Source organism: Diplotaxodon limnothrissa, linkage group LG4, assembly GCF_057381915.1.
Source record: "Diplotaxodon limnothrissa isolate DT_005_m linkage group LG4, D_limnothrissa_male_GT1.1, whole genome shotgun sequence".
Classification (NCBI taxonomy): domain Eukaryota; kingdom Metazoa; phylum Chordata; class Actinopteri; order Cichliformes; family Cichlidae; genus Diplotaxodon; species Diplotaxodon limnothrissa.
The window spans coordinates 22,089,056-22,114,956 of NC_140599.1; the positions used below are offsets into that span (position 1 = coordinate 22,089,056).

At 41.4% G+C, this 25,901-nt stretch overlaps 2 protein-coding genes across 2 annotated transcripts; both read right to left on the reverse strand.

Moving 5' to 3' along the window:
- Nucleotides 1-517: 517 nt before the first annotated feature.
- On the reverse strand, nucleotides 518-5,486 carry LOC146633768 (transmembrane protein 235). Its single transcript, XM_085352484.1, has 4 exons — nucleotides 5,303-5,486; nucleotides 4,325-4,402; nucleotides 3,727-3,864; nucleotides 518-762 (listed from the first exon to the last, which is right to left on the reverse strand). The coding sequence occupies exons 1-4, from the start codon at nucleotides 5,484-5,486 to the stop codon at nucleotides 518-520; spliced, it is 645 nt and encodes a 214-aa protein (XP_085208610.1).
- Nucleotides 5,487-19,090: 13,604 nt separating this feature from the next.
- fscn2a (fascin actin-bundling protein 2a, retinal) lies at nucleotides 19,091-24,903 on the reverse strand. The gene is made up of 5 exons (XM_085352485.1): nucleotides 24,081-24,903; nucleotides 20,495-20,651; nucleotides 19,649-19,770; nucleotides 19,401-19,568; nucleotides 19,091-19,296 (listed from the first exon to the last, which is right to left on the reverse strand). The coding sequence occupies exons 1-5, from the start codon at nucleotides 24,901-24,903 to the stop codon at nucleotides 19,091-19,093; spliced, it is 1,476 nt and encodes a 491-aa protein (XP_085208611.1).
- Between the last annotated feature and the right edge of the window lie 998 nt (nucleotides 24,904-25,901).

The following is a 25,901-nucleotide window of genomic DNA, read 5'->3' on the forward strand; positions in this document are numbered from 1 at the left end:
CACTTGAATGAAGTACTTAACATTACTGATGCACACATGCTTAAATACACTAAACCATATTCGAGTCCTCTCAAGTCTTATCGAGCATGCATCAAACCAATTAAACCATAAAATATAACTGGTCCTTTGCTTAAAGCTTTAACTTACCAAATTATACAGCACCGAGCCTGAAACATGTGAACACATTTAAAAAAAATAAATAAGAAAATAAAACTGCCAATCTTTACAGTAACTACTCGGAAGAGTAAGCTTAGTTTTCATGTCTGGGTTTGATTTACTCTACAACATCACGGTCTACAAGGACAGTATGTCACAGCTAGCCTCTGAAAACAATGATGAAGCAGATGTTCAAGAGCTTCTGTATCTACAGTTGCAGTTTTGTAAAGCCAGCTTGCAGAATGGTTTATCTTCTTGGCCCCTGGCCTGTGTGACCAACTGTTTTAGTCAAATAAATAAAATCAAGTCGATAAAAATTGAAGATTTCTGTAGTTTCACTCAGAAACCAGAATGTGCGACTCTATAACATGGCAATGGCTACACCAGAGTCATAATGTCCCTTCATTTGTGTTATTCTGGCAGCCAGCATGAGCAGCAGGCCTGTTGCCACCTCCAGGCTGTAGGAGAGCCAGGCTGTGGCTAATGACCAGCCAAACGACACGTTCACATAGACGAGATTCTCTGGGGGCACAGTTCGCTGGAACTCCTCCATGGCCTGATTGGAGTATTTGATGTAGACGCTAACCCCAGACAAGGTGAAAAGACCTGATGAAGCACAGACAGACAGCTCATCAACTCAAAGGCCTTATTAGACTTTAACACATTCCCTTTTTAGCTGCAACAGAGAAACAGATCTATCAGTGGGAAAGAAAATTACAAAGCGCTTGAGCACTATGATCACCTTTATGCATCACACTTAATCGGCTTTTACAGTTAGGTCATTACAGTAATGACACATTGATGAGCAAATAATACTTCCCCCAACGCATGCTTTGCTCAGTAGACCGTTTAAGATAATATAGACATAAACGCGCTCACGTGTACCAATTTAAAGCGCCGGCCAATTCAAATCAGTCTCAGGAAACGTGCCCACAAAGGCGGCTCCAAATTTAGTCTGGCCTTAAGTGTGCTTCTAATATTTTTTGATTTCTTGTGTTCCCAAACGGACAGATGAAATGTCCCACATAACAATTGCCACAGAGGCGAGCCGACAAGAATAACATCATTAAACGTCAACCTCAAAACATTGAGCCATTAAATAAGCAATTCAGGTCGACCTTTAGTCAGACTCATAGGGAGGAAAAACCAGTCTGAGCAGTCGTCAATTGCAATTAAATCTAGTTAATTACTGATGATTTAAATGCAGAAGAAAAAACCCCAAAACAAATAAAGAGTCACAGCTGTGGTCTTCCTTTGCATGTACTGTGGTTAATTTGCACATCAGCAAAAAGAAAGTGTGTGCATTTCCCAAGTACAGTACATTATCTGTGCAACACTTTATGTGAGACTCATGCTGTTACACCGCTGATGCCACGCTAGGAATTTACTAAACATCTGTTGAGCTTACTTGACAAAGCAATACTAATTAAAATACCACCATGTGAATGAAGTGAATGTATTTTTATTTTTTTTTTTTTTTTAAACCTTGAGCTGAACAGCTAAAGAAGGACATTATTACATATTTCCCGAGATAGAAATGTCAGCTTTGCTATAGCTCATATTTATAGCAGGTTGCCCCCCGCCGAAAAATCCAAAGAGATTCATCAGTGCTGCAGTATGTGGTGCGAGTGGGATTACGAAGACCTTCACCAAAATATCAAACTTAAAATACGTAGTTACTGCGAATGCACCGCATAAGGGGAGAAAGCACAATAACACAGACATCCATTATGCCCGCTTTCTTTTCTTTTATATGATCAGTGGTTTTGAAAGTGGCAGAGCTTAGTGCTTGCGGGTCTCCTGGAGTATACACGTGGACAGGACATTCGATAGAAAGCATTAAATTATCTCTGTTTCTATGCGACACTGGAGGTTGAGCATGTCAGCAGAGATGGCACACTGTATAATAAGTCCTATGTCTGTCACAGATTTGCGCATTTACCCTCAATTTCAACCAAATAGAGATTCAATCTCATTCCACTTGAGTTCAGACCTAATCAAATGGATTCTTTGATGGATATTTATGGCAGCTGCTCAACAGCTGAACCCTTCACTAGAGGGGGGAGAAAAAAAAAAAAAAAAAAAAAAAACCCAAAAAACCCCATTTGTGTTACAGTATTGATGACAAAAGCAGGCCCTTCCACTGCCATTTAAAGGAGGGGGGGAAAAAAAAAAAAAGCAGAGCACGTGTGATTTGTGCGTGATTATGACACATTTGCACTTACATTTTTAGGAGAGCGTTTCTGATTTGACTCTTAATAAGAGCAACTTTCTGCATAATAGAATTTATCGCAACCAATTCCTGCAAAAAAGGACAGATGGAAAATGACATCAGAAAGTGCCCACTGGTAATTCCAGGAGGAAGTCTGACTGCATCTTTCAATCAATGACAAGCTCTTCAGTAAATTTGAGCCACTTCATTGTGATCAACAATCAGCCTCCATGCTGCAATCAATTACGTCAGTCTCCATGCTGAGAATGTTTGGTGGTATGGTTTCTAAAATTATGTTCATGCTCACCAGGAACCAGCTTGCAATTCTGATTAATTTAATGCAAATGTGACAGGGAAACACTGAAGCTGTTTTCACACATCACCCCCCCCCCCCCCCACCTTTACAAACTGTGTTAGGAGAATCAAGTCGGTACGCCGCCCAAAGTTATAATTAATGCTCTTGCAACTGGGAGTTGTAGAGATGTGCTGTCTGGATAGAGCGGACAAGAAACAGGACTCACTAGCTATCAATCCACCAAACAATTACTCGTACTATTCTCGGGTGGGTTCAATTCGACATGCCAGACTTCACTGTCAGGGATGTCGAGTTAAAGAGCATTTAGCACCCGATTAAGTTGGGTTGGACATACTAGTTTTATTCCCACCAAACACTTCAACATGGTAGAGCTCAGTGAATATGTTCTTTTAGCACGTGGCGCCTCAAATGATGCCGTCATACCACCTCTCACTGTGCCATTATGTCTGCATCTGAATGGAGATAGTCACGCTGTTTATCGTTTATTCACAAAATCTAAGGAACAGACCGAAAGGAGAGAGAAGTGCTGCTCACAGCAGTCCAAAAGTGCTCTGTGCCTCGGATCCTTATTTTCACCATTAAATCCCCATCTTCACCACTCTAATAACAGTCTGTGTGAAAAGATCATTACCTAACTCAACTCAATTAAGCTGAATGGGATTTTTAATGTCCGCACAGAGATATTTAATACGTTGCTGCCGATTCGTCTTCTTCAAGATAAAATATTTACATAACTATAATCACCGTTTTCTCATTGGCCATCGGCCAGCTCAAGCACACAGTTTATGTCTATAAAGGCTGAAATTAGATACTACTGGAGCCTCTACTCACAACCAAATCCGATGTGAGAGAGAACAGCTGAAAACGCGCTTCTCAGGGTCTCTTAGATGCACGCGCAACGTACCTGTAAGACCACGATGTGTCGCCCACGTGCGTTTTCACGTTTGCTGTGCGTCTTGCACGCCGACATAAACAAGCAAGAGCACACGGTGTGAATCCGGGCTCAGAAAAAGAAAACAAAGGGAATTCTGTGGGGACTTACTGCAGAGGAGAAAGTAGGATGCTGACGCAGCCAGCAACTTTGGACTGGAGGCCAATGAGCTGACAAGTCCAAAGATCCAGCCAAACACCAGGAGGACGAGGCTGAGAGGCAACAAAATGACCACTACTTTGTGCAAGCCTGCAAACACACACATTTGAAAAAAATATAAATATATATATATTTTTTTTTAAATCAGCGATTTTCCAATTGACTCCCATCATCCAGGGTCCTGCTGATTTTTTGTTCCCATTGTCAGTACTGAAATCAACTAGCAGAGACTCCATTGAGTTCTTCTCCCACAGTGGACAGTTTATTACTGCATTTTATTTGTCAACGTTGCAAGCAGGAAGTGTTCCTGAAAACCCTAACAAAACTGATTTTATCTAGTAAGCGCAGTTACAAAAGCACACTTGGAGGGAAAAAACCCCCAATCTCGTCATGTTAATTTGCAGGATGTGATTAATTGCATAGCATATCTTGCAAATGCAGATGTTTTGGGCTTCCAATCAGACCTCTAATCCTTACTGCCAAGAACATACTCCCGTGTGGCTACCATTACCATTTTAAAATGCATCACTTGATCAAGGAACCCACTCACCGACAAGGTGCCTTTCTGCCTCTGTCAGGTTGGACATATTTGCTGTGAAAAAGGGGGTGACTGAACTCCAGTTTGCTCCTGAAAATGTCAAATGAAAAGGTTACACATGACAGGACCAGTGGCAGAGCCCTGGGGACTTTGCAAAATTGCTCTTAGATGTGAAAAAAATGTGGTATTAAGTGTGGGAATAGTAGACAATATTAGAAAATAAATAATAGTTTCCCTTTTTGCTAGGGAATCTCCAGGTGAGCACTGCCTGATTAGTTTCATGTTGGATCATTACTTGGCATTTATTGCATGAACTGTGGGTGCCGCCCGAAACAAATAGAACACATTTGGGACCTCAAGCTGGAAGCACAATATATTGCAGCTGTGCCAAAACCATCCTTCACAAGCTCTCCTTGGTCTCCTGTGTGTTCTCCTGCAGGTGGCTGCAGAAACTGGTATGTGTGGGGTAAAAGTTGCTACTGTTAAAAGCCATTTTCCTACCCAAACTGTATTCCACAATTAGAACATTTCAGGCTTCATTTCACTGCATGAGAATTGAATTTCTGTGGATTCAAGGTAATGTTGCAAGAATTTGAGTAGTCCGTCATTTAGAATATCCCCATGCTTCTCATTTCCAATATAAAGGCACTGGGATATCAGCTTCTCCGTGCATCAAGTTCACCTAAGATTAGACCAATGAGGATTAAATGAGGGACTGCTGTTGATCCATCAGAAACTAAAGACAATGTTAAACCTCTGCAGCACTGCATGTAACCAACTAGAGTGAAATCAAGGGATTTATTAGTGTGCCAATTTGAAATCTGCACAAATCAGAATGAACTTTTATAATTTTTTGAGGAGGCTTCTCAAAATTACCTCTGTGAGACGCAGGTCAAAAGTTATGCGAATATGATGGCTGATTTTTAACAAGTCGCACAGCTGTAAAGACCCCAATAACAGCTCATTAAAGATTAAGTTAAACTGACATACCTTCAATAATTCTCCACAGTCCAGAATGGGAACTCAGGTCATCTGAACCTGTGTAGTTGGGTTTGTTCACATCAATTATGTACCAATAATCAGTCCCAATCGCTACGGCGAGGAAGCAAAAACTGAGCAAACCTGTAAGCCCAGCCGATAGAACCACCGGTCCGTACTTCATCGTGCAGCCCATATAAAGCACAGTTTCTCGTCAACGGGAAGATTTTTCCTTTCTTTATTGTTGTAAAATGGGATCTTCAACGACACGCCAATATTTCAGATGCGTAAAAGCGCTCCAGCTAAATCCTTCTCCGCAAAGTGCCAGCTCCCCATCCACAAATATAGTTCTAGAGCAAAATAAACAAATTAATAAAAGAAATCCGGCTCGGCAATGTCAAACAAAAAATGCAAAGCGAGACAAATTAGACGAAAAAATATTTTTTGTCAGTGCCATCGCATAACACATCGCATAACAGGTAGGGATCCCGGGCGTGTGCATGGTGGCTGTAAGTGCTCCACGATCAATTTAAATTGTCAAAATGCGGGAATATAACAACGCACTTCCGGTGACGATCTCCAAAATAAAACTACATCCGTGGAACGTCGATCGGTAACATTTTGCAATTATATTTTGATTAATATAGATACATGTAATATAATAAAGACAGGACAAAAATATTAATAGAAATTAACGATTTAATAAACAAATAAAGGCTGTTTGAATAGCTGGAGCAACAATAGATGTGTCGAAAAAAAACCACGTGACACACACGTGAGTTTAAGTAGGAAAAAAGGTCTAGAAGGTAGGTGATTAAGCTTTTTTTCAGTGAGACAAAGAAAATGAATTAATGTAACGTCTTCACAACTTAATGACATGATACAAATTAAGCACAGCTGTAAAACAAAATTATGTAAACATGCTATTCACCACTTCAAAGTTTGAATTCACTGCAGCTAGAGGGTTTGGACAAGCATTTCACCCCATTCGTCCTTGTAAAACTGCTCTGGAGCTGTCAGCTTGCACTGGGGATGGTGAATAAAAGGCAATTTTCAAGTCCTGCCACTGTTCTTAATTGGAGTGAGGTTTGGACTCCGACTTGGCCACTGCAGGATGTTTTGAGGCAATGCCCGTGTAGTAGTGATGGCCAAATGAAGCTTTCCGAAGCACTGAAGCTTGTATTGAAAAACGGTTCATTACTCGAAGCTTTTCAACACAGTCCTCTCCGGTGACATCTGGTGGTGAAAATTTTGAAGAGCAGCTTGAATCTGCAAAATAAAACGGACTGCTCAATCATCACTGCTCACTCAAGAGTGGAGTTCTCTCTGATATTGGGCCACCGTTCCGTTGCTTTGAACATGTAATTGGTTTTGTTTTCTCGATTGGGGGGCTGAAAAAAATGTAATGCGTATTTGCGTAATACATTTTGATCAATAAACTTTCCCTATTTAAACATGCACTATGGTGGCCTTTCTTTGCTCATAACTCCTTGATGTTGGTAAATACAATAAGTGAGCAATATATATAATATACATATGAGAATGCACAGCACATTATGGAGTATGCCCCTGCTGTGAAGTCCTGCCTCCATCTACTTGTTGTTTAATCACTGGACAGCTGGACAGGTTCATACAAAATATTAGATTAGGCCAATTGTCCTATACATATTTTTGACCTAGGGGTGGGATTGATTGTGAACTGGAAAGGGAAAATGCTTAGGAAGCTGAGTACGGCTGCATCGTCACTGATTTGTAGAATCATTTTGATTCGATACAGGATCCGATTCAATTTGATTGGAATCTGGAAAGTTTTGCCTCAGTCAGAAATATTACAATTCTGATCATTTAACAGTATATATCCATAATTTCGTATCTATTAAAAGAAAGCTGACACATGTGAGACTTAATTAGAGATGTAAACAGAGAGTTATGAAACCTGCAGCTGCAGAAGCCAGCGGGAAAAAAAAGAGGCAAACACAGCGCGGACCCGCCGACACATCAAAATCTGACTCTGACGCGTCGGGTCCGCGCTCTGTGTTCACGTTTGTATGCAGAATCCGTAAACCTGCTCCCAGTTACTGTTTTAGCTGTATGGTGTTTGACGACATGTTGTGAGGTTTAACCTGAGATGCTGGCGTTTCAGGCATAATAACGTTAATTTACAAATCGACACGGGATTTTAATGAATCAATATCACTTTATTCAATTTAGCATGGATTGTAATCAGAAAGGCGATAATCAAAACCCACCCCTAATCAAGAACTTGCAAAGTAAAAACATGATCAATGTAAGGTAGCCCTTTTGTTATTTACATTTAAAAAGAGGATTAGTGTTACTGTGCGCTGGCTGAGTCTGTTTCTTTTCTTAGAAATAGTTTCTCCTGCCCTGGAGAAAATCCACTTGCATGGAACAGAAGAGGCTGTGGAGTGCAGGAACTACACTGCAAGCTGGTAGATATGCAGGTATTCCTGGGTCCTGCAGACTATCACCTAAAAACAATAAACAAAATGATTTTCTAAACTGTAGCAATGTAATGTACGTATAGTGTCAAATACATTTTTGTAGTCTTCATTAGCTTTAATTCACATGGAAGTGTTCCTAAAGTCATATGCTGTAATGATATTTCCATTATGAAAACATGATTTTGGACATTTCAAGTTTTTCACTTCGGCAGATAAAATGAATTGAGCAAAATCAACTCAAAATATTCCCACACGCCAGAACGTCCTCTCTTCCTCGCTGGCTCCATATCTGTCAGTGGAATGATCACCTCTTCGCTCTCTGTCACCATCAACACACTCCACGAATCCCGTGGATGATTCACTTCCTTATATCCGTTTGAATCAGGTACCGAAGCAGTTACGTGCGTAATGAAGCTTCGGACGTCACTGGTCACGTGACTTTTGCCAAACGAAGCAAGCCTCGACACAGTGCTTCTGAACCAGTGTGTTGTTTTTTTCGACACACGCTCCGGAGCGTCAGCTTCAAGCGGGCCATCACTACCGTGTAGCTTTATTGCTTTATGTTGGGCTATCTCACCGGGAAATTCTCTTGTTGTCTGCTGGATTTCCCCCGTTTTCCACCAGAAAACAAAAGAAAATCAGACTTCTTTGCTCTTGCTTTTCGTGCTCATTGCACACCCACGGCTGCAGTCTCATGTCATCCAAATAGTGGTGTAACATATACACTTTCTAATGACCCGGTCGAGTGTAATTGCACACTTCAGGGTAATAGTGTTTCATGGTTAATAAGTGATCCAAGCAAACTGCTTCTTTAAAAAAAAAAAAAAAATCTACTCTCTAATTAAGAAGACTGAAATGTGAAGTCTGTTCTTATGGCTTAAGGGAGGCTGTGGACGGCATTTTTTTAAAAGGCACTTTTCTAACAAGGACTTTCATCCTATTAATTCTAAGATTATTAGTCACATTGAATACTCCCTTGTCTTTAGTTAGAACAGCTAAGGAAAGGTAGAAGTACTCATATGGCATGTTTTTCTCAATTTTGGAAATTGGTTTAAAATCTTTAGTTTTTGCATTTACACCCAGGCAGTTAAGGGAAAGATAGATTTGTGTGGGCTGGGAAATAAATCTTAATCAGTGCAGTTTTCAAAGACATCGAACCTTGTCCGGCCTCTTTGTAGTTTAACTGGTTTTCAGCTGTGTCTCCTTGAATGCACCAACTCCAACACGTAGGGGAGTCAGAAGGGTACATCTCAATAAAAAAACACTATGCAGTGAAACAGAATTAATTTTAGTTATGCGTTTAGCCCAGAGCACACAGACAAATTTCTGCGTGAGCCACAAATAAAAATCAATGTCAGCGTCTTTATTAAAAAACTAATACATCAATTGTGTTTAAGGCAGCTGAGCTCTCTGCGACACGCCAAATCTATCTTTAATAGATTTTTCACTCATCACGATTATTATTGAGTGGGTGGACTTTAATTAGAGAAATATTGTCATTTCTGTTATAGGATGGGTTTTTGTTGGAGAACACTCCTAATGAGCTAATTTGTCTTAAATATAAATATATTTTTTAAAAGTGAAATTCCATTTAATTGACATTCCAACTAGTTTGTGTTTAACCTGATTTATTGACTTTTGTTCCCTTCTTCTTTTAACTATTGTTTTTATTTGCTGCACCACTTTTTTGCACAATGTCTGAGTCTTTACTGGGTGGAATAAAAAAAAAAAAGGTTGTCCATACTTGTAGCCTAGCCTTACTCCAGAACTGATCAATAAGTCAACTTTGATCCCTGGCATCTCTTAAAACTTCCAAGTCCAGGCACGCTGCACGCACTGTTCAAGCAGGGCTGCTCTGCACATGCTTTGTACTGGGTTGAAGATATTTTGCTAAAGTACTTTACAAATGCATTTCCAAACAAACAGAACACAGAGACCTCATGTGCACCTGTAAACCTAAGATAACTTTTTTAGTTCTTTTCCTGAGAATAATGCAAATGCCATCCTGGGTGAAAAGCGGGAATGAAATGTCATGATGTGTCAGAGTTCCTGAGACTCAGTAATTATGCAATCATTTGAAGGAGTCTTGAGCAGCGGTTGACACAGTCGCGCACAGGTTGGCCTCTTATTCTGGAGACTTGTCAGTTATTTGCTCAAAACCTCTGCAAGCACTTATTTCGAGAAGCTATTAAGAGTTTTAATTTGAAAAAAAATAAACTTTTGTTTTAAAATGAACAAACATCCACCGACAGAATATTCTAGGTGAAACTCTTCATGCTTCATTTAACCCTTGTGTGGTGTTCGTATTTTTGTTACTCAGCCAGTGTTCATGGGTCTGGTGGACCCGCTAGAGTTTTGGCTTTCCAAATTAACACTATCAAACAATTTTATGTTAAATTACTCAACAGATGTTTACTTCATCCCAATTACAAGACATATGAACAGCAAACATGGTTAATTTTTTCCCTTTACCTTTGTTAGATCACATTTATGAATTAATGTGCTTCTCGTTTTTCTTTTATATAAAATGTTATAAATAAATCAGTTATAATCAAGTGGAGTGAGTGGAAAGACACAACACATTTACACGTGAAAAAATAATTCATTGTTTAATTTTTCTTTTGAAAAAAACTGAACACGGGTCTCACAGACCCGAACACCATACAAGGGTTAAGTAGTACAACACCACTACTAAATGACTGAAGTATTTTCATCCAGAAGAACAAAAATTGCTCTGTGTTGAGTGCAGAGTAAGAGCAAATCATGTTTTCACTTTTATAACAACCATTTCAAATATTCTTTATGCTCTTTTCCTGATGTACTCCATTCCATTTCACAACTGTGGACAACTGTGTTTCATTTTCAACTTGCAGAAATTGTTCCTAGCTTTTATTTTGGTATGCATGCCTTGCTATATAAGCTTTGATACAACCCAACAGAAAATCACAGATGCCCAGTCGAATGATTTTGGGCTGCTGTCGTGCATATTTTAAGCCTGCTATTGCTAATCTGTCTTTACAGATTCATAAAAACAGCGTTTGTGAAATTGACTAAACCACATGTAATCGACTGTAAAGACTTCGAGGGCAGTGTAATGTAGCAACAGAGCTTCAAAAGGTAAGCAGAAAAATTCACACCTCCTTGTTTTTAATAAGAGAAGCACCTCTTTCTCCTGTCCAGTTTCTTCTCTCTTCACAAATAAACCAATATGCCCTCTGCCTCTTTCTCTTTCTCTGCCTTAGATCTTGTCTGTCTCTCTTGTTGTTCTGAGAACTGACCCTGCCAGGTCTTTTGTGTTTACCACTCTCAATTTAAGGTTGTTGTCACTCTTATCCTTCTCAGTTCTTCAAGTTGTTTTCAGTTTCTGGTATCCTAATAATCCAATAATCTGACGCTCAGCTTTTTCTGTTTCAGGCTAAATAGCATTGATTCTGGTTTTAATGACATTTTTATTTATTTAAATGAATATCCAATAGTTTATGTGTTTGTTTCTTGTCTTTGCCTTAAATTTGCTCGGTCTAGTTTTTGTAGGGTCTGTGTTAAAACTGTCTTTTATTTAGCTTGCCTCTGTCAGCCTTTCAGCTTAAGGTCACAGGGCTCCTTTCCACCTTTTCCTCTTTGAAGCTTTTCCATTGATTGGAGTTGGGCTTACTGGCTCTAAGATGCTTATAGAATGTCTTTGTTTTATGGCTTTATAGCAAAAGTGAAATCGGTCCATTCATAATGACGGATAAACTGTGTTTTGCTTCATGGTGGATTATTATGACAAGCAACTGTTATCTCGTAACTTTGCACTGCAAGCAACAATGTTATAGAAAGTGAAACTGGTCCATTAAGAATACATTTGTACACTGTACACATTCGTACAGCCCGATCCGATGGGGAGGTGTGGGAAGCCAGATCGGGCGCCCCCCTTTCGGCTCTCCTCTCTGCTCTCTCCTATCTTATCTTACTTACTTGTCTTACTTCTCTCTATCACCTTTTCTGTCCCTTTGAAGAAATGAGGCTCCATAAATGTTAAAGAGGTAAGTATTTCTCAGTTGCAGTGAATAGATAGAATAAACTGTAGAAAACTAAACAGCAGAAAGAAGAAGAGAAATAACAATTTTAACATAAACCAGTGACACACTCCAGGGCCTGATCAACCCTGGGAGGGCCTCCTTGGATGAGGGTGTCCAGTGACAAATGGCCGAAACACACAATGAATCCAAGGTCCACTACTGACGATGTGTCCCAAATTTCAGTATAATAATTTTTATCAGATCTCTAATCCCTAAACCTAGCCAAGGAAAAATGGCAGATTAGTTTTGGTAAAAGAACAAAAGTTGAGGCACACAACGATAACGATATGTGCCGCTGGTAATGTTTCTGGGCTGCTTTTCCTCATAACAGCCATCCCTCAAGATTTTCTCCATTTAAAGCCATGCATTGTCAGGGATTGTAACATCTAGTCCTTTTACTGAATCTGTGTGTCTGAATTTGTAACCCTCACATTTAAACCCTCAACACCGGTCATCTCTGACCTCTTCCCCTCCAAGATGACATCCAATTCAAAGAAACAAAAAGACATTCAGCTGCACAGCGTGTCTGCCCTAAAGCCACTGTGTGTATTTGCGTGTTGTGTGTGTTCTACTGGAAAGCTGCTGCCAATCCAAGGAATTAGCTGAACTTTCTTTAAACTTCATTTGCATAAAGGCTTAGAGAGTCTCGACCATCTGCTTAAAACGACCACTTTGTTTTCTTGTCTAAGGTGTATACTTTTGAGATACTCTAGCAGATCTAATTAAAAAAAGAAGCAAGCCAAGCGCGTGGTAATCTAGCACAAATAAGTTTACCGTAGTGTTGCCGTTTCTTTCCTCCAGAACACCGACACGCATCTAGAACAAACACAATTGTTGTGAAAGCCTTTCTTTTAGAATAGAATAGAATAGAATTCAACTTTATTGTCATTGCACATCCACAGGTACAGGGCAACGAAATGCAGTTTGCATCCATCCAGAAGTGCTTTAGTGATATAGATATATTACAATATGTATTAGCAATAATATAGATATGTGAGTATATTACAGAAATGGGTCTATTATGGTATGTTATAATGTACACGGTATGAAGTATGTTGTGAATATTCTATAACTATAAGTATGTACAGGCTGTAGTGAGTACAAGCTATGTACAGGATATGAACAGGATATAAATATGAAAAACTATACAGAATATGAAATGAAATAAATAACTTTACAGAATCTGGGATATACAGCTATACAGAAATGGGAACTATGCAAGTTGTAAACAGTTGTAGGATTAAAGATTATCGAATGTACAGAATGATTATTTACACAGAGCTATACAGTAGTGCAGTTAAGATAAGTGAGGGTGTAGATAGTTTCTACAGAGGCTATATAAAGTGCTAGTGGTTGTGAGTGGTGGTTCAGTCCATGTTATTATTGTGTTTGAGGGTACAGTTGTCCATTGTGGGTGTGTGTATGTTCAGTCCATGAGTTTAACGTGGGTCAGATGTCAGGAGGCAGAGTTCAGGAGTCTGACAGCTGTGGGGAAGAAGCTGTTCCGGTACCTGGTGGTCTTAGTCCGGAGGCTCCTGTGGCACCTCCCAGAGGGCAGGAGGGTGAAGAGTCCATGTGATGGGTGACTGGGGTCTTTGATGATTTTCCCAGCCCTTTTCAGACACCGCTTCCTGTAGATGTCTTTTATGGCAGGAAGTGGTGCTCCGGCGATGCGCTGGGCAGTTTTCACGACCCTCTGCAACGCCTTCCGGTCCGAGGCAGAGCAGTTCCCGTACCAGACTGTTATACAGTTGGTCAGGATGCTCTCGATGGTGCAGCGATAGAAGTTCACCAGGATGTCTGAGGACAGGTGGTTCTTCCTCAGAGTCCTCAAGAAGAAGAGGCGCTGGTGAGCCTTCTTGACCAGCTTGGAGCAGTTGGTCGTCCAGGTGAGATCCTCGGAGATGTGGACTCCCAGGAACTTGAAGCTGCTCACACGCTCCACAGCCGTCCCCTTAATGTGGATGGGTGGATGTGGGTCAGCATTCCTCCTGTAGTCCACGATGAGCTCCTTGGTCTTCTCGGTGTTAAGCAGCAGGTTGTTTCTGTCGCACCACTCAGCCAGACGATCCACCTCCTCCCTGTAGGCGGCCTCATCGTTGTCACTGATGAGGCCAATCACCGTGGTGTCATCTGCAAACTTAATGATGGTGTTGGAACCATCAGCAGGTCTGCAGTCGTGGGTGAAGAGGGAGTAGAGGAAAGGGCTCATCACACAGCCTTGTGGTACACTGGTGTTCATTGTGATGGTAGATGAGCAGCGGTTATCCAGCCGGACATGTTGGGGGCGGTTGGTCAGGAAGTCCAGTAACCATTTGCAGATGAGGGAACTGATACCCAGGTCTGTCAGTTTCCTGATGAGTTGTGAGGGGTGGATTGTATTGAATGCTGAACTGAAGTCTATAAACAGCATTCTGGCGTAGGTGTTGTTGTTGTCCAGGTGTGAGAGGACAGAGTGCATTGCGATGGAGACTGCATCCTCTGTGCTCCTGTTCCGGCGGTATGCGAATTGGTGGGGGTCCAGGGTGGGGGGGAGACAGGATTTGAAGTGTGCTAGGACCAGTCGCTCTAAGCACTTAGTGATGATGGGGGTGAGTGCTACTGGGCGGTAATCATTGAGGCAAGATGGGTTGGAGTTTTTGGGTATCGGGACGATGGAGGTGGATTTGAAGCAGGCCGGTACCACAGCGTGGGCCAAGGACAGATTGAATATGTCTGTGAGCACTCCTGCAAGCTCCCCAGAACACGCTCTGAGAACACGCCCGGGGATGCCATCAGGGCCTGCAGCCTTGTGGACATTGATCCTGCTCAGCACCGCTCCTACATCGGTAGGGGAGAGAGTCATAGGTTGGTGGTCTGGCGTCATGTCTGCTTTGGTTGTGGTTGTGGGGTTCCCTCGCTCAAAACGAGCATAAAAGTTGTTGAGCTCGTTGAGGAAGGAGACATCAGAGGATGCGGGGGAGGGTTTGGTGGTCCTGTAGTCTGTGATGGTCTGGAGTCCTTGCCACATGCGTCGGGGGTTGGAGTTGGAGAAGTGTTCTTCTACCTTCTTTTTGTAATGGTGTTTGGCTTTTTTGATGCCCTTCTTTAGATTAGCCCTGGCTGTACTGTAGGCGTGTGCATCTCCTGACCTAAAGGCAGTGTTGCGGGCCTTCAGGAGGAGACGAACATCCCGGTTCATCCAAGGCTTCTGGTTGGGGTACATGGTGATCCGTTTCTGGGTGGTGACACTGTCTGTGGTTTTGGAGATGTAATCCAGTACAGATGAGGCGTACTGGTCCAGGTCTGTGTGGGTGAACATATTCCAGTCTGTGTTTTTAAATCTGTCCTGGAGCACTGCGTCTGTCCCCTCTGGCCACACTTTAATTGTCCTCACAGCAGGTTTCACACGTTGGATGAGTGGTGAATACCGAGGTGTGAGGAACAGGGAGAGATGGTCCGATTGTCCAATGTGGGGGAGGGGTGTGGCTTTGTAGGCTCCAGCCAGGTTGGAATACACATGGTCTAAAGTCTTGTCTCCTCTGGTGTGGCAGGAGACATGTTGGTGGAATCTGGGGAGGACTGTCTTTAAGTTGGTGTGGTTGAAGTCGCCAGCAACAATAAAAGCAGCCTCGGGGTGTTTATTCTGGTGTTTGTTAATGGCTGCAGAAAGTTCTTTCATGGCCAACCTAGCATTAGCGTCGGGGGGTATATACACGGCAGTGAGTATGATCGAAGTGAATTCTCTGGGGAGATAATAAGGTCTGCATTTGACCATTAAAAACTCCGCATTAGGTGAGCAGTGACTCTCAGTAGTAGTGGAGTTCATGCACCAAGCATTGTTAATATAAATGCACAAACCTCCACCTCTGGTCTTGCCGGAGTCATCTGCTAGCCTGTCGGCTCGGTGTGTGTGGCGTCCTGCTAACTCGATAGCATTGTCCGGGCAGCTGTTGTTCAGCCATGTTTCGGTGAAAAACATGACATTTGAGTCCATAATCCGTCTGTTGTTAGTGATGGAGAGCCGTATCTCATCCATTTTGTTTGCCAGAGAACGGACATTGGCGAGAAAAATACTGGGTAAAGGCAGCCGGTGTGGTGTTAGCTTTAGCTTAGCCCGTAGCCCTCCGCGCTCCAGTGTTACTTAAAATTTTCCTTGCAAATGCTTTCAGAGATCTTTGGCACTTTCACTGAAATGTCAGACACAGTGCACAGTTAATATGCTTTGTAGAGATGCGGCTGTATGTGTGTTTGCCTTTGTGTGTTTCTCGGTGCCGTTTCTGTCTGTGCAATTTTCTTCCTCGAGTCAGACCAGGAGAGAACTGAAATTCTCAGGAAAAAATTATTTTGCTGTGGACCATAAATATTTGAAATCGCTAAGAGATGACAGAAGGATGGCAACTAGTAACCTGAAAATGTGGCTGTGGCGAAAACACGCCTTTTTCTTGAGAATGATCTGTAAATGCCAGCTGAGCCCACTCTAAAACCCGTGTTTCTTAAAATGATTAATGAAGGTCATGTCAGAGTGCTGTTTTACTACCAGGTGTTTGTGCTTGTTGCAGCAGGATATGGTATTTTCACTGATTATTGCTGCATAGAAAGGACTAAGTGAGGTACACAGTGCCATCCAGTGTGGTGAATGGGAAAATCCTCTTCTTATTAGAAAAATGACTTATTACGGCAGGATCAAGGAGATATTGCACGTAAATTAAGTATAGCAATTAGCAAACTTAATACAACTGTATTTAAACTGTAACGCTTTTCATTTGAAAGTAATATTTGCTGAAATATTATTTAGCCCTAACAATCAGACACAGGCAGCTGGCATCACTGCAACATCTGGGCTTCCAGATGTAACAAATATTGACAGTGCCAGCGGCACTGGTTATCCCTCTACTTCATGCTACTGGAAGCAGATCTGAAATCATCACTGATGGTAAATGTTAAACTGAAGTCATTTCACGTTTTAATCACAGCTCACCACACTTCTTTGTTGGAGTTCCCCGCACAATGAATTAGTAGTCATAAAAGTCAGATGGCATAATGTTGGCTTCTGATACATTACAATGATGTGGCAGATTTTTACCATTAGGATTAGGACTCAGGAGCTCTACGCCAACCGATGATCAGCTCACAAAAATTTCACACACGTCCTCTAAGCCTGACCCACAGCTGTAAATCTCAAAGACAACAGTGATATTATAAGTTTTTATTGTCAACATTTGTCAAAAATCATCATCATAAAGCAAAGATCGTAAAACGATGTCTATATATACATATATTAGATACATTCTAAAATATGGCCAGAGGTTCTCTATAGAGCTGTTACAGGATGTATAGGTAACCAAACTTTTTTATAACTAAAACTAATCCAGATTGCACACAACACAAAACCACTCGTTTAGACATTCTGCTGAAACTATGGTAGATTTTATTACCTTCTGGGAAATATCCAACAAAAATCTACAGAATTAATTGTTTACATTTTTTGGTTGTCCTCTTTAGTGCACAACAACATCTGTTCTAATTAACTCTGGGCAGCTTGTACCCTTAGCGATTTGTTGTAATCATTTTAGTGAGTCCTGTGAGAGATTTTAGTCATAATATGAAGAGTTTCCCAAAAAAAGAAAAGGATTTTGCAGCTAAGGGTCAACTTCAAGCCAATTATTAGTGCTTCATAAGCAGCACCGGGTAGGTAGGTTTTAGGAAGATTCTACTGATTTATTAAACGTACTAACTTGCTGTTGTATCCAAAGTTAATTAAGAAGATCAATCGGTTTCAGTGGGGTGTTGCTGGCCTTTCTATACACAATGACTGGACGCAAAGGTGGAACAACATGTTTTCCAACAACTATAAAGATTTCTGAAGGAGTTTGCAGGAGCTGGGTCTAACCAGCAACCACTAGGCAAGCAAAGTGCATGCACCTTTACTCTAGATGATTAAATATTCTCATCTAAGTTTGAGCAAATGGATGGAAAACAAGCATCCTGGAAATCAATCTTTGCAGTGTTTTTCAAAAACATCTGTTGTCAAAATCCATTATATTTTCTTATGTGGCTACCAGCCTCTCAACATGAAAACAGGACATAACTGGATATACAGTGCAGTGTAGATTAAGGCCCCTAGGCAGATCACCAGAGAAGCACTTCTGAGTTTACATCAGATACATTAGAAAGATCCATCCGATACTTTAAATCTCCTCCGACTTCTTTCTCACTATTCCCTGATGTGAATAAATCATAAATAATTTTTCTGCCGACATTCTTTATTCCTAAAGATGTCTGAACTTCTTCTTTGTGTAGCACATATTGTATATGTCTCAATGTTTGCAGTGAGCCTGGTTTTGGTGTTCTTTGCATTTCCATTTTCAGCCTGTCCACTTATTTTAAGGTCTATCATTTTTTAAAAATAAAGTCAATAAATGTTTCATTAAGACAAATGAAAGCGATAGTGGTACCAACTATGTGCTGTTTTTAAAGTCAGTGGTGCATCACCTTTCATTAGAATGATTCAATCAATGAACTATTCTTGATGAATGTGTTAAAGTCAGAGCCTAACTCGAAATCATTTAAAAGCTCTACGCAAATGCCGAGAGGTTTTACAAGTCAGGCTTTCATAAACATGGACAATGCTAGCTGTATAGCACTGTACATAAACCAAACCAAATGTGTTTCTATACATAGGTAAATGTTTTTTTTAATTAAGCCTAAGGATCCAGGGATAATGACACTGACTTGTCACTATCTGTGTTTTTTTTTTTTTAAACTTTTGGAGATGTAACCTATTAAACTTCAGCTTCAACAGAAGATGATTTTTGTTGCTATCTATTAACAAACTCTCTGGGTAGGTTAAGCAGAAAATCTGTCAAAGTAACAGCAAACAGTGAGAGGTGCTTACATTCTTGGCAGTAACACCCTGTGTTGTGACCGGTTGGTATGGCTGTCCTCAAAGATATAAGGTTGCATATTGAACAAAGCCTGACTGAAAGAACCGTGATAACATCTCTTGTCTCCCCATTTGTGAAATTACAAAAAATGACACATTTTTCACACAGTATGTGTCGTTTGATGTTGGCATTTTTGAAAGATAAAACATCAAAGAAACATATCTTTCTAAAGTGTTCACTTCTTCCCAATTTCAAAAGAAAAAAATCAAGCCAAAAAAAAAAAAAAGGAAAACAAAACAAAACAAAAAAGGCAGGAAAATATTTTCCAGTCAGTCTGCTTCATATGACCTGGTAAAAGCACATCCTGCCCTTGCATTATAGGCCATCACTGAAGACCCACATTGAAGGGAATCAGTACTCCCAGAGAGAAGATGCATCGACAGATTTGCCATCACACATAAGTGTGCCTCCCTGGTCTCCACGAAGGTACTTGTCATTGGAGCCCTTGATGGCGACACGTCCATGCTCCAGGAACTCAAGGAAAAAATTCTCTGACTTTTCTCCATCTGAGCACACCAGGCCACTGCTAGAGACATACCAGAACTTTCCATTCACACCTACAGAAGAATACACATCCATTAATAATACAATTAATAGCTATTACATGGCAACAAAATGCAAGTGTACTCATTAAAATGTAATATGTTGTGGACACACTGACTTTTTATATTGTAGGCGCCGTCGTTGAAAATCAGTGTGAAGATGTCATAGACTGATCGATTCGCATCTAGAGTGTTGGAGTTCTTGTGGTGACACACAAAGCCATTTTCTCCACGAAGGATCAGCATAGGGCGGTTGATGAGTTTCATCAGGAGCAACTCATCATCAGCTGAAACGAAGGATAAATACGTGGTGGGAATTTCAAACAGACACAGCTGACTCTCCAGCATCTTGCTTAAAGGCACGTACCCACTGTATCGCTGACTGCGGAGAGCTGCCCGTTCTTCTTTGTACACACGTACTTTCCATTGCTTGCTTTGAGCGCTACTCTTTGTCCCCTCCATTCAATATCAAACATTGTGTTGACCTCACTGGGTAAAGACATAGACAGGCAGAAGGAGAATCAGACGTGAGATATAGACTTACCAGGATTTCGACATTGATTACCTATGAAATGCCTTTTGAAAACCACAAGAAGTTCTGAAATGACACACTGGAGTGTTTTCCACAACTAGAGGCAAATCTTCCTTGGAGCAGTTAAGTTTCACCGTTAACTGTGATTTTCATGTGCTTAGATTTAAGGACAAAAACCACTTGGTCAGGATTTATAAAAGGCAACAGTTTGGATTGATAATACCAATAATAACAACTGCACTAACAACCAAACCAGTGGGAGGATAACCTGTGTCTACAACTAAGTTACAATTGTGAACAAACCCAATCTAATTAAAATAACAACTCATCAGGAATGGTAACATTTTAGAGTTAAATTCAATTCTTAAACACACAAAGTGCACACTTGAGAACTCTTGAATTTAGTAACTCGAAGAACACACTTTAGTTGTGACTTGCACAACAACTGTGTTTCTGTATCCTTTTTTCCTCCACTCAACCCCAGCCAGTTACAGCCACAGTGGCCTGTGAGGCTATGATTTAATTGGATGAAACAGTGTAGTTAGCATGCTAATTTCAGTAGATATGTCTGCAGCACACAGTGCAAAGACGTGTCTAGCGTAACATGCATACTGTTTATTGTTTCTTCACGTTAGTATACAGGTTATACATAGCTCCTGCACAGCTTTAATAGCTACTTACACCTCTGTGGCAGTGGATTGGATCTCTCCATGAGTCACTAATGTCCAGTAGGATCCGCCATTGGTTCTGAACATAGACTTTTTGCTTTCCTTATCTATCTCCATCTGAAAGGTCTCCATGTCTGTCTCCACGTCCTGATTGGCTGAAATACTCACTCCTAGTAATAAAGGGAGGAAGAGATAACATTGATAAGTGTGTCTTGGTTAAATGGATTTTTTATTATCATTTTTTTTATTGGTTTATATGGTTTACTGGTCGGAATGCCCTTTGCTTTTTATTGAGTGATAGATACTCAAGCTATAGCATTGCCAAACAGATTGTTTGTGCATAACGGTAATCCACAATCGTTTTAGTTGCTCCAAAGGTTTTAGCAACAAAAGTGTTTCTGTTGCTGTTGACTCCAGTGCATGCTACCATCTGCTTCAAGACTCCAGCTTGCTCTAGTCTGTTATATATCAGCTCTGCTAACCAAGGTATGTGTGATAACAGGACAAGTTGAATAATATGTGCTAAAATGAATATTACATTTGCATTTACCCTATTCTAAATGTTACACTCACAACAAGTCTCAAGTATGAATCTTATGTGCCTTGTAGTCTTTTTGATGCCTGGTTGGTTTTGAGTAATAGGTACACTGCAGAATTATTTTTTTTAATTAATTTTTTTCCCTGTCCCGTTTGGATCTTTAGCCATCAGAATTGTTGTCTGCAGGCCAAGAAACATGCCAAGCGGATTCCCTTTACCAATTGGATCATCATGGCCTTGCCATATTGGTCCATTTGATTGACCTTTATTATAATTATGTATTTATTTGATTTGATTTTCGGTTGTTACAGAGGGGACAGACATGACTGGGGGATAGGACAGGGAGAAAGAATGAAAGAAAGAGAGACAAAGAAAAATAGAGGGGAGAAGAGATGGTGAGAAAGGGGGGAAGAAAAAAAAAAGAAAAACAAACAAAACACCTGGATCACCTGTATGGAGATAAGAAAACACAGAAGGGAAAACAAACAAAAAAGAGCAACATAATAAATACAACACCATCACAATAAACTAGCTAACAGTAGATAACAGTACATACTAAGTATTACATGTTATTGTGCAGTATGCAAGATTGACAGCGCACAATGTGCTTTGAGGTAGCAGCCAAGAAAGATGTAGAGCCCCAAACGAGAGGTCACCCAGTAGCCACGGAGCAGAGGCCAGAGGGGGTTGCAGTGATGTGCCTGCAGGCTCTGCCGGCAGCCAGCTGTGCCAGAGAGGACCGGGCCTCAGGCCCAGAGGCCTGAGGGCACCCCACCCTCCGGAAGGGGCCCAGCTGGGCCACAGGTGCCAGGCCCCGCCAATCGGCCACCAGGAGTGAGTCGGCACATACATGAGCACCCAGCCCCAGACACCAAGAACCACCAACACACCAGCGTCTGAGGGCATCAGCCACTGGCAGGGAGTGTGGTGAGGGGAGATAGGCCTCCATACCTCGGAGAGCCTGAGATGTTCCCAGAGAGGTAGAGTCTAAGACCCAAGCTGACATATAGACACAGACGAACAGGCGCACGCAGACGCAAACGTGCATGCCCACCCCCATATACATAAATAAATACTCAGCACTCACCCAACATGGAGACAGACACAAATAGACACTGTACACACATTCACACTCCCCAAACATACTCTATATCCCAGGTCCGGGTACCCCTGCCACTGCAGAATTTTTAAGATTTGCATTTGTTGAATTTCTAAGGTAAGTTGCATGCTTTTGCCTTTCTTCCCTACCAGTGAACCATATAATCCATCTATCAGTCTTTCAGACCCTAAGGTCTCAATACGGTTTGACTAAGAAATCAGTTTCCCGGCACTGCAGCTATTCAGCCAATATCCAGCATTTGCTTTCTTAAACAAATTTCATGACCTCATCTCACGTGACCTGTTTTTCTCCTGTTCTCTAACCACAGGCGCCTCACTTGCAGTGAGTCTATTGTTTCAGCCCCTAATCCGCATGTCACATAAACTCTGGTGGTAACACAGACAGGTATAACTGAACTGTGTATGCTGTAGTTCAAATTAGATGCCACAGAAATATCCTTTAACCTCTCTCTTAATCCCGTTACAACCCTAATCCCCCTCAGTCACCCCTCCACCCTTCCTGTTCATTCGCTTGCTGTAATTCCCTGAGTGGTGAAATGCAAATCTGCACGGCAGGGTCCAGTAAGCAGCTTTCAGAGCCTTGTTCCTTAAAGAAACGTGGAGCTGCCACAAGGCAAACCAGTACTGGCGAAAATTAGTCTTAACCTTCTGTTATGTAGATGAACTGTCAGATTGCTGAAAGATTTCCCTCATAGTAATCTCTTTTAATGCAGAATATTATTCTTGCATAATGTCTGCAGCCCAACATTAGTCTGAGAATCCCCTTCCCACTTTTCACTATAGAGGTAATTTAACAACAGAGTTGTCCTACAGTGATAGTTGTTTGAATTATTGTTTTAATTGACTCTTAAAGCTTGAGAAAAACTTGGAAGAAGAAAAAACTATCTTCTCCTTGTCCTGCTTCATCTGCATAATATTACTGGGCAGAGCAGATCACATCAACCAACCTGAAAGAAGATCATGTGCTTGAGCTGTCTGCTAAGGCCTGGCTATAGCTGCTAACACCTCACTGTCACAGTAGTTAACTATAGATCCACATAATGTGGAGAAAGGTAAAAGGTAAAGAGCGTGTAGCTGTAAGGCTTAAAGTCCATTGATGGTAATTGACACCACTGGGGCACAGATCTCTCCTGGAGTCATTTGCACACTACTTAATCTTCAATGGAAACAGTGGAAATGACAAAGCCCATTACTGCAACTGCCTTCACAGTTGCCATCAACCATTCCAACATCCAGGCAAAAGTGGCAGAGCTTTATATTCCTAACTGATAAAAGATAACTCATTGCTTTTTTTCTGGTTACTACAATATAGCTATAAAGATGTATTTTTGTAAACCTAGACCATGTGAAGTTCATTATCATAGACAGAGGCAATGTTCTACTCAGAAGACAAGTCATGACCTCAATTCTGCTGGTTTGAACTGTTTTGCTTTGGCTGAACTCTCAGATAACCCCAATAGCTACACCTAGAAAACAATCAACGTAGCCATTATAGCTCAGTTCTTGAATTACTTTGCAAAGTCCCTGCTGATTTAAAGAGAGGCATAATGCTGCAAAGAGACTACTTATCAGAAATCAAATGTACTTGGATAAAAATATTATTGCATATAATCAGAAATAGAACTTGTTCTTTCCTTTGGCGTGTAGTTATTCTAGCTGTTTATCTCACATGTTTATGCTCTTTTTGGTGTCTGCTTGTTACAATTAATGCATGAATGTTTACCTAAAGATTTTATGTCTTTGCAAATGCTTAAATCGAATTGTTTACCCTCTCAGACTGTCGCTCATTAAAGCTATCCCCTCTTTAATGATTTTGAATCTGATACTCAGTTAAGAATAGTATACTGTAAGTATAGCCTTCCGTTCATCATTTAAAAAAGCAGAGCTGTAATGACACGAAGAACATACTTATTTGTATTACACTGCATTGGATCCAAATTACCTTGCTTGACTGAAACAAATCTTTTATTTGCAGCTTGAAAAACTACTTGTGGATGACTCTCTTCCAGATCGAACAGCTCGTCTTTTCCAGGCTTGGAGCATCGGCCTGACCGCAACGTTCCTGTGGGTCCCACCGGGGCCAGGTATTTCCCGTCACAGTCCTTAAAGGCCAGCTTGCCAGATTTTAGCTCTAGAGTGAAGCTAGTTGCATTGGTATTCTCCTTCACAAGTTTGCCGTCGTTGCTGAGGAAACGGCTGTCACAGGTCTTCAGGCTGTACTTGCCATCGAGGTATACCAAGGTGACGAGGGAGTCCACTCCCCAGGGAATGTTGCTGTCCACAGATATCTCTCCATCTGAAGCAGAGAGATGAGCATAGCGCTTACGTGCCACACTGAGAAGGCTGGCCTGTGGATGTAAAGCCAAATGGACGGCCCACAGCTCTTGTTCCCCAATGATTTGGGCAAAGCAGGACAAATAGTCTGCCGAGCCTCCAAAGTAACGTTGAAAAGGTTCTGATTGCAGAGCCCAGCGTCCGTCAGCTTGGGGCACGATAAGAAAACGGCATTCAGGATCACGCATCTCTGCCCCACATATGATCTTACCATCTTTATCAGAGGCCAGATAGCGTCCCAGGTGGCTGCGGAGGAAGACTACTTGCCCATCTTGCTCATCCTGCTCTAAGGTCCAGATCTGTTTCTTCTTCATGCTAGTAGCCGAGGCGTTTACCTTGAATCCAAAAGCCTCAGCCGTCAGGTAGCGGTTCTCATAGTTGATGAGGCCAAACTGCAGCTTCAAAGCTTTGTTAATTCCGTTTGTAGACATGCTTGGACAGGACGCACGTTACAGATTGCGTGTGGAGAAGGTTAGGACAGACAGAGTAATGAGAAATGAAGAAACTCAGGCATGAGACTGAGCAGTAACAAGTAAAATACTTGATTTCTCTCCTCTTCTGTCTCTCAAGCTGTGAAGTAGCTCCACTTATCTCCCTTGATGGAAGTCCTTGCTTCTCTTGTCACTTTCTCTGTTTCCCCAGAGGGCTTGCTCAGGCACTTGCTCTTGGTTCCCTAATGAGTTAGGATTAAAATCAGCAGGACACAGCTCCTCAATCCAACAAGCTGCTGACGTCACAAACCAGTGCACCAACCACAAGCCACCCCTCCTCCCTATTCTTCTCCAGCATGTTGTCTGCGCAGCTTCGTTCCCCCTCTCTTCTGTATCTCCTGTTCTGCCATCTCCTCCTTCTTTTCCTTCTTGTCTTGCTTCCCTGTAACTCACATTGACACACTCATTTGTCAGCCTGACTCCTATTGGTTCTTACCTCTCCTTGTTTAGGTCCATATACTAGTAGCCACGCTATCCAGTCCCAGGATTATCCTAGCGTTGATCTGCTGGCGAACCTCAGTCTAATTGCAAAATGTCCAGAGAGTAAAGGTGCTTTTGGATGTTCCCCACTTTTTCCTTCTCCTTTGAGTCCCCTTACAAATAGATTTTTTTCAATGATTAAGCAGGTTTTAAAAGTGCAACTTTTGCATTGACAGTTTTAAAAACACTACTTATCTATGAGGAGCATTCTCCTCATGAAGCGTCTCTTTTCCATTGCAATGGGCCAGCATTTATGTATATGGCTAATTTAGAATCCCAATGCCTAGAGAACTATAATGAAAGTAAAGTTGTAAATGTTATCTTTATAGCAACAGTTTGCTACACACAGGTCCCTAGAGACTTTCTTGGAACCTTTGTTTCCTTCACAAATTCAAATATCTGAGTCAAAGTCTGTAAGCTCACCCAAGAGGGATTTGAATAGCACACATTTGAATGCA